The 15,602-nt window shown below is 35.7% G+C and overlaps 1 protein-coding gene across 2 annotated transcripts in view; it reads left to right on the top strand.

Moving 5' to 3' along the window:
• UBR3 (ubiquitin protein ligase E3 component n-recognin 3) overlaps positions 1-15,200 on the top strand; it is a 91,002-nt gene extending 75,802 nt beyond the window's left edge. For both annotated transcript variants that reach the window (XM_072341909.1, XM_072341907.1), the window contains exons 34-40: positions 3,778-3,902; positions 6,891-6,998; positions 7,487-7,597; positions 8,332-8,508; positions 9,634-9,843; positions 10,987-11,126; positions 11,455-15,200. In XM_072341909.1, the coding sequence (XP_072198010.1) occupies positions 3,778-3,902; positions 6,891-6,998; positions 7,487-7,597; positions 8,332-8,508; positions 9,634-9,843; positions 10,987-11,126; positions 11,455-11,572 (989 nt within the window). In that variant the 3' untranslated portion in view covers positions 11,573-15,200. The remainder of the gene's footprint in view (positions 1-3,777; positions 3,903-6,890; positions 6,999-7,486; positions 7,598-8,331; positions 8,509-9,633; positions 9,844-10,986; positions 11,127-11,454) is intronic.
• Positions 15,201-15,602: the final 402 nt, after the last annotated feature.

Here is a 15,602-nt window from a genome sequence, read left to right as displayed (position 1 = left end):
TAGTATTGTAGCATTTGAAAGGATAAAGGCAGGTGGCAGGAAGATGATGAATGTAACCACTTCACATCTGCAAGACAGTAAGTTGGAAATAAATTACTATTTATCTTTCTAAATTTTGCTTTATCAAAACAGGCAAAATGAAGTCTTTCATAATACTTTGTCATGAGGTGTAGAAAGCAGTTAAGAAAAATAGATAATAACATATTTATTTAGAACTTTTGTAATAGTCTTATAGGTCGAGAGCTGATTGCAGATATCATTAGTTCTTGGTAGAGAGCCTAGGCATGAAAAGGTAAAAATGAATTTTGCTGGATCACATGCCAGGCTAGTGACAGATGGAAATATCCGAGTTTGACCCTGCTGCTTCCTAAATGTTCCTTGCTGCTTTGAATTGATTGCAGGTGCAGGAGTTGTGGGTCTTGCTGATGCCAGCATTCAGACAGGACAGATGCTGGTGTGCTGAGTTTATTCTTTTAACAAAAGACTTAACGCCACCTCTTCTGCAGTGTAGTTGCAGTATGGTGCAGAACCTCATGGTAATGATGGTGAAGAATATTTAGGGCTTAGAGTCAATGCAAGATTTCCTTTTTTAGCACGAATGCTGTCTTGTAATGGGACTGGTTTTGCAGGTTGTTTTGTTGTTGTTGTTGCTTTAAGGCATATTGATGTGTTCATAGAAACAATATTTGTATCTGAAAATATATATATGAAATAAATGAAATTATTCAAGTATTAAATCATCTTTCTGGTCATACTCAAAATACTTTTCATTAAAACTGCTTTTAGAATAGGCAAACATGAGGGTTGTGTAAGGAAGGACCCAAACTTCATCTTTTGCCCTTCAGATGCAGCACTAAGAGTTGTGTTAACTATCCTATTAACTCTTGGATGGCTGTCAGTATCTTTTACAAGCTGACATCAATTAAGTAATAAAACTGTCATTACTGTTCAGCATTTTCCCTCAGAGAAGAAAATTGATCTCACCGCATCACAAAGAACACAACAAATTAAATATTTTCTACAGGAGAAACTTTGTGGTGGAGGTCAGAGCATTTACAAGCACTTACCAAATTTGTCAAGAAGAGAATGAAAAAGATCCAGTATACCTCTTTTGTGGTGTAATCAGCAAAATAGCCTCTGTGTTCAATAAATGAAAATAGTTTGATGTTTTTTAATCTTTTTTTTTTTCTTTCTTTCTTTATTTTAAGTATTTATCATTAGAACGTGGGTGCAGCTTTTGTAGTTTTACATGCTCAGCTTCTTGAAATGTGCACAAGACTAAACACATAATCCACAAAGGAGGTTCTGGTTTAATTCTATTTGCAGCTGTAGTGCAGAGGATGGGCAGTTCACAGTTGGGACTCACCAACAGTGAGTAACAGTAAATGGGGATTTTGTTTCTAACACCTCTAGTTCCTTTCTTACGGAAGTACAAAATGGTATTCTGTATGAGGGAAGGTAGTACAGAAATGGAGACAGCAGCTTGATGGTTAATAAAAACTTAAGTGTGTCCTGTCCTTGTAAACCAAATTGACACCCTTTTGGTGACACAATTCCTATATGTTGAACAAATTAATTAAAAATAAACTATTCTTTACAATTGCGATTAGATGTGAAAATTTTTATTGTTCAAGGACCTGACTGGAGACCGCTGCAAACAGGTTTGTAATTGCACAGAGTGTTTGTAGCATCCACTGGTTTCAAATTCTGCTTTGCTTTGAAAGTTAAAAAATAAAATTAAAAAAAAATAATAATAATAAAATATCACTGTTGCAAAGTACTTTAAAAAAAAAAAAAAAAAAAGAAACTGATCCTGGGTATGGGTGTAGCTGGCGATCTGAACTTCTCTAAGAGGCTCTTTGAGTCAGCAAAGCCTAGAATTTCCAAGGAAAACAAAGGGCAAAGAGGGCAGCATTTATAGTACAGATGTCACTGGTCCATGCCTCCAGATTGTGCTTGTCTTGTTAGAGAGTATCTTAGATGGTATATTCCAAATCTCCTTTAATGCTTCAAGAGTGCTGTCAATTTATTGCTGTCAATTTTTGAGTTCAATTTAAGTTTTTGCTTCTGTCTGAGTCAGATGTGTCTGCAGAAAAAAAACATTTTATTATTGTTTTCACAGATCTCTACTGCTTGTAGAGTACTGCTTATTGGCTGAGATGGAGCTCTATGCTTGAGGTCATTTGTAGCTGCAGTTGAAGACTGTAGCTGAGGCTGAAGATTCAATTTTAAGTTCTATCAGTGCTCATAGTTGAATTTTGTGCATCTCAACCCAAAGAATTTACTGTGTGGCCTAGAGTATTAATGGGATATGATGGATTCCCATTCTGGGGAAGCGTGGAGAGGAAAACCAATTATAATGTTATCTGCTGAAGAATAGGTTGGGTGAAGTATAGCAGAGTTCATTGTCATGTTTGATGTAAACTCCTTAGATAGATAATGCAAAAAAGGTAGTTGTAATTACATCATTAGAAATAATCATTTTAGGTTCTTAAATTATGCTTGTTTTATACAATTACTGACATTAAAAGTGTCAGAATCTATCTCTGCATTCATTTATAAACATTTGTTAAATGCAAGGACGGTTGTTAATTCATAAACTTCATTATATACATAAGTCTTAGGTGTGTTCATTTCAGAAATCAGTACTGTTTTTTGATTCCAGGTAGCAGAAAGGAGAAGGAAGGCATTTCATCTTCCTTACTTCTTTTTCATCTTCATGTAAGAAGCTTGTTTAAATCCTTTGGGAAGAAAAAATGAGTTTAACCCAATTTTTGTAAGGTGTTTACATAAATAACATTATTTTGCTTGACTTCAAAGCTTGAGTAGACTTTTTTGAAATAAAATCTTCATTTTTGTATACATTGTTGTAGATTTAAAATATGGCTGTTGTACTTAAGGAGTAGTGAAAGTAATGATAGGAATTTCTTTGATCTACCTAGATTGTTAAGAAACCAGATCATTTGCAGAGAGAAACAGCCCGAAGTAAAAAGAGACAGAGATTGTTGCTGTATTTTCTTTTCAGAGATGATTGCATCCACCTTTTTCCTGTTCTGGGACACTGCATATTGACTCTGTTAGCTTCCCAGAAAAGATTTAAAAGCCTTTTTCCTGCAGCTTTTATGTAGGATATAAGCCCTTTAAATGCTATGAAGAAGCGTAAGCAAATAAAGATATTCTTTAAAGTAAGTTCTAAAACAATGGTCTATCCTTTATGCAAGTTTTGTATTCACATGAAGTTTGGTAAATAATTACTCAAAGAGTGATTTGCAGCATGTCTGATATGACTGGATCCATATCTGGAAGCAGAGAGAAAGAAACTGAAGTAGGGTAAATGTCCTTTGTGCTGTGATTACTTTGCCAAATTAACTCTTGCAGAATTTGTATGGCCTTGACTTAACTCAAATGGTCTAGTTAGGTGGTATGGTAGGGTGCTAGCTTATATCTACAGGACCTGATTAGTTGTAGGTAATCACCATTTGGACAAAACAGAATTTTGTAACATCACCAAGTCCTTAGGAGGGATTAATTCTGATCAGGATTAAGATGAACATATGGAGCAGTGGAAAATTACTTGCCCTGTACTTGTTCAGTTCACCAGGGCTACCGAGGTTGGTATTGAATGTTAGTAAATATAATGATTCTGTTTTATGTCTTTGGTTTTCTTTATACTTGTTTTGTTTGCTTTTCATTTGAAGAACATCATATCCTTATCTACCGCCTCTGTAGTCAGCTAAAAATACAAAGTGTTTGTAAATGACTTCCTTTGTTTTACAGAACACTTCACATGCATTGTAAAGGTGCTGTTTACTTTATTGTACACTCAAGCCTTGGCAGCACTTTCTGTTAAATGCAGCGCTGAAGATAGGATGGCATGGAAGGAGTCAGGAGAACTCAAAAAGGTTGGTTAGTTTATTAAACTATTTATGAACTTTTGCATATGTATTTCTGGTAGAATTGTATCAAGATACCTCTGCTTCACATACAATAATTTGCTTCTTAACAGAAATCCACTATTTTGTTTCTGCATGTGCAATTTTTGCAGGCTTTGCAGGTTTTAGGGAAACCTTCCATTTCCAGAATGGAATTTCAGATTTGAGACTATAACTATGTAGTATCACTTCTGAGTTTGTTACAATAGTAAAAAGGTAGTTTTCCTTCCTAGGTAAACCGTGCATTGGTCATCTGCACCACCTTTACCGGACATACAGGCAGACATACTTACTGCTGGGAAAAGTCTTATTCATGCTGGTCTTGGCTAGCTATCCTTGTATCTCTCAATCTGCATTCTAAAATGTTCACATCAAGAAGAGACAAAGAAGGAATTTTAAGAAATGTGTGAACTAAATAGGGGAAATATTTTCTTATCATTTCCGTGTCTTTTGATGGCATTTACAAGTTAAAGGAAAGCTCAGCTGATTGAATGCCAGTTCTTACCAAGGGACACAGTTTCCTTAGCCAGCCTTCCCCACCTTCTTCCTGCTTTGGCACAATCATTCATTTAATCCTTTGGTTAGACTTCTGCTCGATGGATTGATTCGTCAGAAGGCTGCCAGTGCATATCAATGGAAAAGATGGAAGTATAGGGGCCAGGAGAGGAAATAGAAACAGGAGTATTCCTCTACAGACAACATTATCAGGTGTTGTGTAAAGTGAAAGGCATACTGAGAAACATGACCTGCTTTTCATGTGTGGGTTAAATTTATTGTTCTGATCTGTCACTGCTCCAGGGTACCAAAGACAAATTATATCTTGGCCAATACTGAATAATACTGCAATTCATTAAATCTTCCTTCTTTTAATTCTTTCAATGTATTGTCATGGTATTACAGTTTCAAGAACATTTGCTTAAGAATGTTACTGCATTGGTGGAAGACATTAAAACATATGAAGTGTTACCAGTTCATATTCATTTTTAGTCCATATGGTAAACATGGGCTGCTTTTTTGTTGATAGAAGTTTGGGTTTATCTTAACATACACTTACAATGCTCGTTTTGCTGTCTACAATGAAAAATTTGATTGTGTAAAAACATACTTAGGTCGTGTTTTAGGTAACCTTGCTACCTCTATTACTAAGATGTTTTCTTATAGAAGCGTAAAAGCATTTGCAGCACATAAAGGAATTTGTGCTTTAGGCTTGCAAATAATGATAATATCTCAGATAATGGATTTCTAAAGTAGCTGTTTCTTTTGATATTAAAGACCTTTCCATTTTACTGAAATTTTCACTTGTATGCTTATCTTCGGATGTTAAGACTGAGTGGGAAATTGTAGTATATTAAACAGTATGTGAGTGGATGCTGTTATCTAATGTGGTTAAAATAGCCCAACAGATTAACTCCTGTCAGGTTGAGAATTTTTGCTTTTCTCCTGTGATAAACCCATTGGAAGTTGATAGTTTTCTGAGTGGAAGAGCAAAGAGGTAGGAGGTATATAGGAACACTGCTCCCTGCTGCATATGTGCCGCACTGAGAATATCTTTCACTCCCTCTTGAAAACATCCTCCTCCTTCCTTTTGTCTTGTTTGTAGATCACCTGTGTGCAGAAGTTCAGGTTCTGACAGAAGCTTGGCTGTACGTGCTTAGTTTGATCGCTAAATTATCTTTGTGTTTTCCTTCTTGACTTTGAGCCTAAGAGCAATAGTTTTGCAAAAGGCCCACAGATGAGCTTGTACTTCCCAAATGTACTTCTAGATTTTCTTTCTCCTCTTCATCCTGCATAATGTCGCTGCATGGACCCGACATGTGTTAAAGAGATCTGAGTGCTGAGGGCTAGCTGGTCGTTCCCTCTTCCTCTCTCCCAGCTCTGCTGCAGCCCATCTCTTCTCTCATCAGCCACATTCCTGCTAGCGTCTAGTAGCAAACATGATCCTAGCTGTAGTCCTCAGATTAATTATTTTGCTTTGCGTGTGATGAAGGAAATTGTCTTTATTTAGGGAACACAGCTTTTCTTCAGTTTCTGAAGGTCCAATGGTTGTAAAGTTATGGTTCAGGCTGGCTTTTTCTTACATGCTGACAATGCTTGATATTTTGATCCTATGATGCCTACATGGATCATACTTTACTTTTGTGGATAATGCCAAGTGAATATTTGTTCAGTATTCTGGATGCCATACCTGAGCTGAAATCTTTCTCCTGTGTTGACACCAAGTGATCTAAGTGATCTGTGTTGACACTAAGGAAGCTTAAAGTTCTTACTGTGCTTTCCCTGGAGACAATTTGTTATGGCTTGGAAGAAGAGTAATTATGGGAACACTGCTTTCTGCTTCTGATGGCTTGTGTAAATGTAGCCTTTAAATGGTGTGATACAAAGTTAAGTGGCTATTTGTTCTTCCTAATAAACATGTTTTTTTTCCCATCTGCAGTAGATGCTGTTCATTTCAAACACAACTCTCCTTTTTTTCCCCATAATCTCATTTTAATTTACACATGGCAAGAATTTGTAACTTACTCTGAGGCATTTTAGGAAAAAATCTTTTCCTAAATTAATTTTGTCAAAATTCACGTTGTGCCAAAACACAATCTATCTGTAAGGCAATTATTCCTAACTTAAAATAAGCATTTTTTAGATTCTCTCTCTCACTCACACACACACACACACACACACACACACACACACACACACACACACAAAAAGAGAAATGCACAAAAAGTGTTTTCATAGAATGCAGTTTAGAATATATGTAATTGAGGCAGTAAATCACATTTCATTCTGTGGGCTAAATGCATTTCCTTTGTGTAAAATTATGCCTTCAATTGTTTTAAACAGCACTCAGCTTTATGAGTCAAAATGCATGTGCTGATGAAAAGAAAATGTATTTTATTACTATTTCTTTTACAGGAAATTCTCCTTTTTGTGATCAGGCAATTTTTATTTATTTCTTTTCAGAATACATGCAATGGAGAAAAATCTTGGGAAGTATTGCTGGGTCATGTGGTGAGCGAGCTGTCTATGGGGAAAATATATGAAGAACGAGAGACTGAAGAATTAACAGCGGTATTGGCAAATCTCTTGAGAATTTATATAACATGCCCCTTTTCTATCTCTCATTTAAGTATTTCAGCTTGGTTGTTGTAATGAGTTTTCTCTGATCTTGCTAAAGACTGCAGTACTACTCTATTTTCTAGATCAAAGCATTTCCCCATTGGGAGAGTTTGTCCATGCAAACCTTTCTTTTAGTGTCAGTACTGTGTTGAGAAAGTTATTGACAAATATTTCTTATAATGGTGTGTTCTAATCATATGCACAAAAAGCCTTTTGGAAACTTGGGAAACTGAATGTTTAAGTATCTGTCTGTGGAAGCTCTGTGGAGAGGGCAGGGGGTTGGAAGCAGAGGAGTTCTTTCAGATTATTAGTGGAATGCCAGCCTTTGGAACATGTGTTTGATACACTGTATCTTAATGTGAGTGCCCACAGATAATATTGGAGTTTCTTACATTGGTGACAGCTTATTTAGGATTTGTAATTTCTTCCGTCCCCTGTAGGTAAATCCTGATTCTGTAGAGTGCTATCTGCAGCAGTTCTGCCTACCTTTCCTCAGGATCACCAGCCTACTTCAACACCATCTTTTTGGAGGGGATTTACCGAGTTGCCAGGTATAGACTGGGAGGGGCACGCTCAAATGTGTTTAAAAAAACTGTTTTGTTTAAAAGCTGTTTTGGTTTTGGTGTTTTTTTTTTCTTCTCAACACGTTATAGCATTCCTTTGTAACATATTCCATATTTTTTTCCAGGGCATTTTCCATGATAAATGTTATATTTAAAACAAAACAACAACAAAAAAACCCCACAGCAAATACATGCTTATTTTAACGGGTCTTACCTATCTGTCTCATAGATTATGGCAGAGCTTTAAGACTTACAGTGCATTTGCAGGGATGACAGTCTGCACACAGACTAGACTTCAGTCCTGAGTTTGCTTAATGTCTGTTCATATTTGGGCTTTTTTCTTAGAGACACTGCATCAGCAGACAATCATGTTTAAGCTCCATGAGATATTAAGCTGACTTAAATAGTTTGCCGCTTCCCCATTTCATGGCATCAAAATTCTCACCTACAGCTACAAACTATTTTGGGGTTTTTTTGTTTGTTCTGTTTTTCTTATTCTGACTAGTTTTATTTTGAGAATCAAGTTTGAGATCATTTGAAAGAAGAAATTAAGAAATGGAGCCTTTTCTGTTTTTGTGAGTATATCCTAGTATGATAATGCCAATGCATTTACTGTTGCTGTTGGAATATAGACATTTTTAAATAAACTGTGTATAGTCTAATTAACTATAAAATTTTAAGGCATGGGCACTAATCTAAAATCTCTGGTTTTGTATCAAAAGGAAGATGAAGAATTCACAGTTCTTGCAAGCTGTCTGGGTCTGTTACCATCTTTTCAGTCATCTGATGAATTCACCAGTGCCTCTTGTCTCGATTGGCCAGTGCCAGCATTTGACATGATATCACAATGGTGCTCTGAGTTGGCTTCATTTGCAGACAAACATCCAGATCAAGTAAAGGTATGTACCAAAATTACTTGTGCTACAAAAGCAGCTGATGTGGAAGCAGCTGCTTATTGTTAAACTGTGTACATGCCCTCTTATGTAGGATTGGAGAACCCGACTTGAATATGAAAAAGTGGTTGGGATCAGAAATTTTAGTTAGTGGATATGGATTTGATTGGTTACAAAGAGGAGTAAGGAAACCTAACTGTTCAATATGATTACTGGAGGCAGTATCATCTAAAGATAGTGTTTCTATTTTTGAAGTGTGCCCATATTTTCTGCACCTAAAGCCTACTCAGGTCATGTAACAGAAGCTTTCTTCGAAGAAAATATTTAGCAGAAGTTTATCATGCCAATTAGATGTTAGTGATATTTCTGAGCATCAAGTAATTGTTTGAGGTAGAAGGGTCCTTTAAATGTCATCTAGTCCAATCCCCTGCAGTGAGCAGGGATATCCACACTTAGATTAGGTTGCTCAAAACCTGGTCCAGCCGTGTCTTCAATATCTCCAAGGTCAGGGCATCTACCATGTTCCAATGCTTTGCTACCCTTATTGTAAGAAAAACAATAACCTTTTTCCTTATACCCAATCTAAGTCATCAGCAATATTGAAAAGGATCAAAATGATAAAAGCTATTTAACAGTTTACTTGTAACAGATTGTGCATCTTCTGCCAAAGATGGAAAAAAAAACCTACCCCGAGAACAAAACCAAACAAAAAAACATCCAAGATTTGAATAAGCAGCGTTAGGAAGTTAGTTGTGAAACAGAAGTTAGAAATGTTTCAACACTTGTTTTTTTTTTTTCCTTCAGTGGAGATGGTGAGCAGCAGTCTTCTCTTTACAGTCATCTCAGTCCTCTTTATTTTAACCAAAAAGGTTATTGCACTTAAGTGGTGTCACATTTAGAAAACATCCATGGGAAATGGCTAGCACACATTTTGTACCTGTTAGAAAAGACAAAATGTGACCCACAGGAAGGGTGTTCAGGCAGAAGCAAGTGACTGTTGCAAGATGCTTCCTAATATGTGAAACAGAGAACAATTGAGAGAATGGTATTCTTCCATTCTTCAATAACCTTGTCTTAGTTTTATATGAGTAAATGTGCAGAACTAGTATGTTGTTCTTACTTTCTTTCTAGGCTTTGCTTATCCAGGAGCCTAAGTGGGACTTGCCGCGTCTTCTTCAGTTGCCTGAGAATTATAATACCATTTTTCAGTATTATCACAGAAAGACTTGCACTGTTTGTACCAAGGTTCCTAAAGATCCAGCTGTTTGTCTGGTTTGTGGTACTTTTGTATGCTTGAAAGGACTATGCTGCAAACAACAGAGTTACTGTGAATGTGTACTGGTAAGAGATATAATTCCAGTTATGTACTTGGTTCTCATTCTGACAGGCATTTTTAACTCCATTGCTCAGTCTTGATGTTTATCTCGTGTGAATGTTGGTATCATGTTTAGCATTTATTTCTAACAGTTAGACCTGGATTGGATTCTGAAAAACAATTTTATTAATCTTTTTAAGCCTCTGGCCTAATTCCCCCTTGTGGGAAAAACTCTGAAAAAGCTGTTGTGGGCAGTGCTGACACATTGTTTTCATTTGTAACCTATTGCAATTTGCTGCCTTCAGAATGCTCATTTCACTGAACAGTTACTAGAAGTCTGGAAATATGGGGGCTTCACAAAACTGGAGGAATTATTTGGGGAGCTATTTACAACAAGGGCATAAAATCAGAACTCGGATAAATTCCATAATTCCTTGCACTTTCTCTCTTATTCTGCTGTTACAGTGGAAGAAGGGAGTAGGCAAGATTTAAAATGCAATTACCAGTTACGTTTAAGGTGCATGCTTCATGCAAACAGTTGAAGAGAATTAAGAATCTATGTAACTAATTACATTTTATTTTAGTCAGTGGAGCCATACTCTCTACTTGTAATAAAGCTATATAGAAAAAAGTACATACTTAATTGCCAAAATGACATAGTTATAAATATCACAATCTGTATTAACTAGAAGTAAGTGACATATTGAAGCAAACAGGAACTTATTTAAAAAAATTAATTTGTATGACTGTAGAATAGATCTATGAGCATGGATGGAGAAGGCAAGATTTTTTTTTATTTTTTATTTTTGCCACCTGTGCAGAATATTTGGTGGTGCTAAATGGTTTGCTATATTACAAATTGTAAATATTGTAGAGAGTGTTTCTGTTCATTTTTCTTATGTAACTTTTAACGGAATATGAGTACTTTCACTTTTGCCATCAGAACCATTTTTGTATTTAAATTTAAGGCAGCATAAGATATGGACTTCTAGTTTGCCTGGAGAACTTTGGGGCAGGCTATACCTTGTCAGACTGTTCCCTAGTAAATAATGTGTGTATGTTGTTTCAAAAAAAAAACTAGTTTATGTTTTGAAAGTCCTTTTTATTATAAAGTTAGCAGAGACTAACAATCTTTGTACTCTTCCCTTTCTGCACTCAAAATTTTATAGCATTCACAAAACTGTGGAGCTGGGACAGGAATATTTCTTTTGATTAATGCATCTGTAATCATCATCATAAGAGGCCATCGCTTCTGCCTTTGGGGCTCTGTTTATCTAGATGCACATGGTGAAGAAGACAGAGATCTTAGGTAATGATTTAATTACAGATATGCTTTATTGTTGTTGCTCTGTCAGCTATATGTAATGCCAGTAACAGATAAAAATCTCTACCTTCCTTGAAGGGAAAACTCCCATTTTCTGCAAGTTTCTCCAAGAGGGAGAAGGAATGCAGCTGCTTTATTTAAAAACAAAAGCAAAAGCCCCGTACTAATACATGCTTCCCTGAGGGAGGGGAGGGATGAAATATGAGCATTTGATATATTAGATTATATTGACAATGTTTATATTAACAATGAAGTTGTTTTTCATCTTATGTGACATATTAACCATTAGTATGTTTTGTTTTTTCTTAAACAGGCGTGGCAAGCCTCTCTACATATGCAAGGAAAGATACAAAGTGCTTGAACAGCAGTGGGTGTCTCATACTTTTGATCATATCAATAAAAGATGGGGGCCACATTATAATGGCTTGTAAATCATCATCATCTTCATACCATATCATCGCTGTTACCATGAATGAATGCATCTTGACTGACCATAGCTTTAAATGATTGGGAGTTCAACTCTTTGCCTCGGGGTAGAGTGGGGAATGGGCATAAAAGGGAAATGGAACTTGGTCAACACATGAAATTTTTGCATAATATGCTGCTGTTGCTATTAAATAGTGATATAATAATTTGAAATTAAATCCTCAAAATGGTGTGAGCAATGATTGCACTCAGTCCTACTTTTTTGTCTGATATTGTTAAGAAGCACAAGTTTTACTGACAGTTGTTTAGAGGCTCCAGGGATAGCTGTCAAGTTTTTATTTTTCTCTGCGTGGAATTGAGTTTTTAGCAATTTTTGCTGAAACTGTCTATGTGTACTATGTGTACTACATCTTCTATGGTGGAGATTTTTTTTTAATTTTATTTTATTTTTTTTGCCTCTCTTGTGTTGGTTTGAGGTTTTTTGCTTGGTATGCATTTGTAATTAGACATGAATTGTACAATGATTGTGAGACTGCATGGTAACAATTGGTCTGAAAGCTGAATTTTAGAGATTATTTCACTTGCCACAAGAGGTCTATTGAAATATTTCAGGCATTACTGAAAACGTATTCTTTCTCAGGAATTTCATAGATTTATTTTTTTTTCCTCCACGAAATACATGAAATAATTGTAAATTAGGTAGCTCACTGCTCTTAACGTAACCTAGAAAACACTTTTTTTTCCTTTTCCTGACTTTTTTTCCATACCAATTGAATAAACCATTAGTGATATCACACACAGAGGTTGCTGTATATAGGGAATTAGTATGGCACCTGACATGGCAGATCCCAATTATAATAACCATAAGCCTGTCTCTCATTACAGACCAGACGTATGTTTCAGAATGATTGGTTTAGAAATGTGCAGGCTGTTCGACAAAGGAAACATAATTTTGTATCTTTCCTGTCATTTCAGGAGGTTCTCCTATATTACATTTGTTCAGAATAATCACTATTCTTTCTGCTTGGTTTTCTGAAGGAAAGAAAAAAGCAAAAAACTCGAGGGGTAGCCTATGTGAACACACAATGCATATGCAGCCTCACTGGAAGATCAGTTCATGTTTAGAGGGCTAAAACAATTCAAGAGAACAGGCCAGACTGGACTAAACCCTGCTCTGTGTACACTGGCAGGAAAGATTACAGTTAAAATGCTGGTATGTAATATATCACTACTGATGTTTTTCCACAGGTGTTGGACATGTTGGCTATTTCATACAGCACTACCAAGCAGTTCCTGGTATTTTTACTTTCGTAGCTTGTGTGTAAAATAAAATTTGTATGTGTAAAATAAAAACATCTTATGATAAAACCATGTATACAATGAAAACAGTTCCCCAGTGGAAGTCATTACTTAGTGAAAAGTGTATAGGGAAAATAAAATGACTGTGTAGTAATCAAGGAGAATTGACAGAAGGAAAAGTGACTAAATACAATGAATTTTTCTGGATAACTGCAACTCAAAACCCCCCATGATAATGGATGCTGGTTTTTATACATACGTATAAATATATATATATATTTCAAAAGTATTACAGTACTTCCTGTAAGTTTAAAATTACTGTTTCACCAACTAAACAGCAATGTCTTTTCCAAAATATTACTTTTTTGATACTGTATTATAAGTTCTGCCTGTAATATTTTTGCATTGCTCATTATGAGTATCAGGCCATTTTGTATGTGTGGTTGAGAAGCAAAAAGTTTCTTTACATCTCCAGCATAACATTATTACAGGGCTCAAGAACTTGAGCAATCCATAGTTTGAAACACCGATGCTATATTCACAAGAGATAACGTATCCAGAATTTGATTACTGTGTTCTATTTGAAATGGAACGTTCTCTGGTTGTGCATATGGATGTGAATTGAACTATTAGCCTTAACTTTAACATTGGGGTATTTCATAGTGTTTATTTTAGTACTGGTGAATTAGTCACCAGTCGATTTAAAAACACAAAAAATTACTATGTTGAAAATTGTACTTGAATATCCTTGCATGCTGCTAAACCAGAATTTTGATTTTCCCCCATTACTTTTTTCTTTTTTCTTTTTCTTTTTTTTTTTCTTTTTCTTTTTCTTTTTTTCTTTTTTTTTAAATCCTGTTTTACAAAGCTAACCTTGAAAAAATAACAGGTCCAAACTAGAGTGGCGTGTGTGTGCATTACTCAAATGTTCTGGTGTGATATCCTGTAGGAATGATCATTTAAGTACAGTACATTACTGTAGAATATAAATCTATCTTTAAAATGCATCAGAGAACTACAAAACTAGGAATACAGTAATCAGCATTGTAAGATATGTTAATAAAAGTCTGCTGTCAATCTGTGTGTTGGTGAAATTTTTTCTTTCCACCTCAGACATCCAAAATGCAGTTGTTATTGAATTCCACACAATAGCCAGGCAGTTATTTGAGTGTCAGAACTTTAAGCAAAGTACCTTGCATAGAGGGTAATTGTGATTTGTTTTATCCTTTGATACTTGCATGCAGATGTTTGATGAATAATTTGGATTATTTCATTTTATGCATACCTGCACCACTTAAGGCTGTGCTTACTTTTATGCCTGCTATTACAATGTTGCTGCTGCAAAGCGCTAACATTAAAATACTGAGTTAAGAAACTGTCTTTCTGGGAAAGCGGTTCTTGATCGTTTCTTCTGTCAGATCTGCTTCTGGAATAACAGTCACTGCAAGTTTTTGAATGTATATATTTCTGTATTAAATTTTGCGCTTTTTTTTTTTTTTTTTTTTTTTTTTTTTTTTTTTTACCTTTGAGAAATTTGGTGAAACAGTTGTGATTGTTGCTACCTTTGCATAACAGCCATAATAACACCTTTTCTTTTAGAGACAGCCTGAAATCTTTAAGTGAATATTTTCATCACCTCTCCAATAGAAATCTCGCTTATCTCACAGCATTGCACAAGCATGTGACATTTTGCTTTCAGAAAGTGCTTGTTTTGCTCCAGCATAAAAAAAAAAATATATATTTTTTCTTTTGGAATCCCTTGAGATCAGTTTGTGCTGTCACACAACTCCAGAAGATACAGTAAATTAGTATGCAGGTCTTGGTATGTTTTACAAGTGATTTTCATCTAAACCAGATTCTGTTAATCTTGCTTTGTGCTTCCTTGTTTTCAGAGGTGAGGATAGTGATGCATGGAGAGTGAGCAGTGAGTTAGATAAGAATGAAATGTTGCTGTCTGCAACATAAGAATATCAAGGGATGGGCTGACAAAATGTATGAAGGTTCCTGGCTCTCTATTAAATCAACTCCTGGATACGATGGATGCATGTAATAGGAGAAAGTTGGCTGTGTGGCAGTTCTCTGTTATGTGGATTATTCGCTGCAGTCAGTGAGATTATACCCATGTTAGAGTAACGTTATCTTTTGGTAGGGTATTGTGCCCTGAGCACCCCTGCTTTTTCTCAGATGGGCAGTTTGCCTGCAAGTGCTCTTAGATTGAACTTGCAGCAGTTGGGGCTGCTCTCAGACCTCAGACTTGGTTCTTCTGCCAATATACTGTCATATCACTGCAGCTATGATTCCTGATCGGTTATATTAGCCATTAGTTCCTGCAAATGAACGTGCTTAAGTAGGAAACATATTCTCAGTGAAGTTGAACAACTTTTTAAAATAATAATACTGTAAATGGGCTCTATTAGAACAATGAGTTTCACTGTCTGGGACTCTTTAAATTGTGGGCAGAATTGGTGAATGTTAATCAGATTACTATATGTAATTTTACAATTAGTAATTGTAATTTACGATCATTGTAGAGGTAAGAAATACAAAAGTATCTCAAGCTGAGGTATTTCAGTAATGCTGTTCTGTGCAGATGTATTTCCAAGGATGCTGCACATCTGTTGTATCTGGTCCCCTGAAATGCACATCATAAGAAGTGTTGCATTGGTGAATACCAACGAACTGTTTCCCCTGGCAACAATAAATAGAAGAAAGCTAAGCCCATTCAAATGATTTACC

Source organism: Excalfactoria chinensis, chromosome 7 (genome assembly GCF_039878825.1).
Source record: "Excalfactoria chinensis isolate bCotChi1 chromosome 7, bCotChi1.hap2, whole genome shotgun sequence".
In the NCBI taxonomy this organism is placed as follows: Eukaryota; Metazoa; Chordata; class Aves; order Galliformes; family Phasianidae; genus Excalfactoria; species Excalfactoria chinensis.
This window is presented reverse-complemented; position numbering and strand designations above follow the sequence as displayed.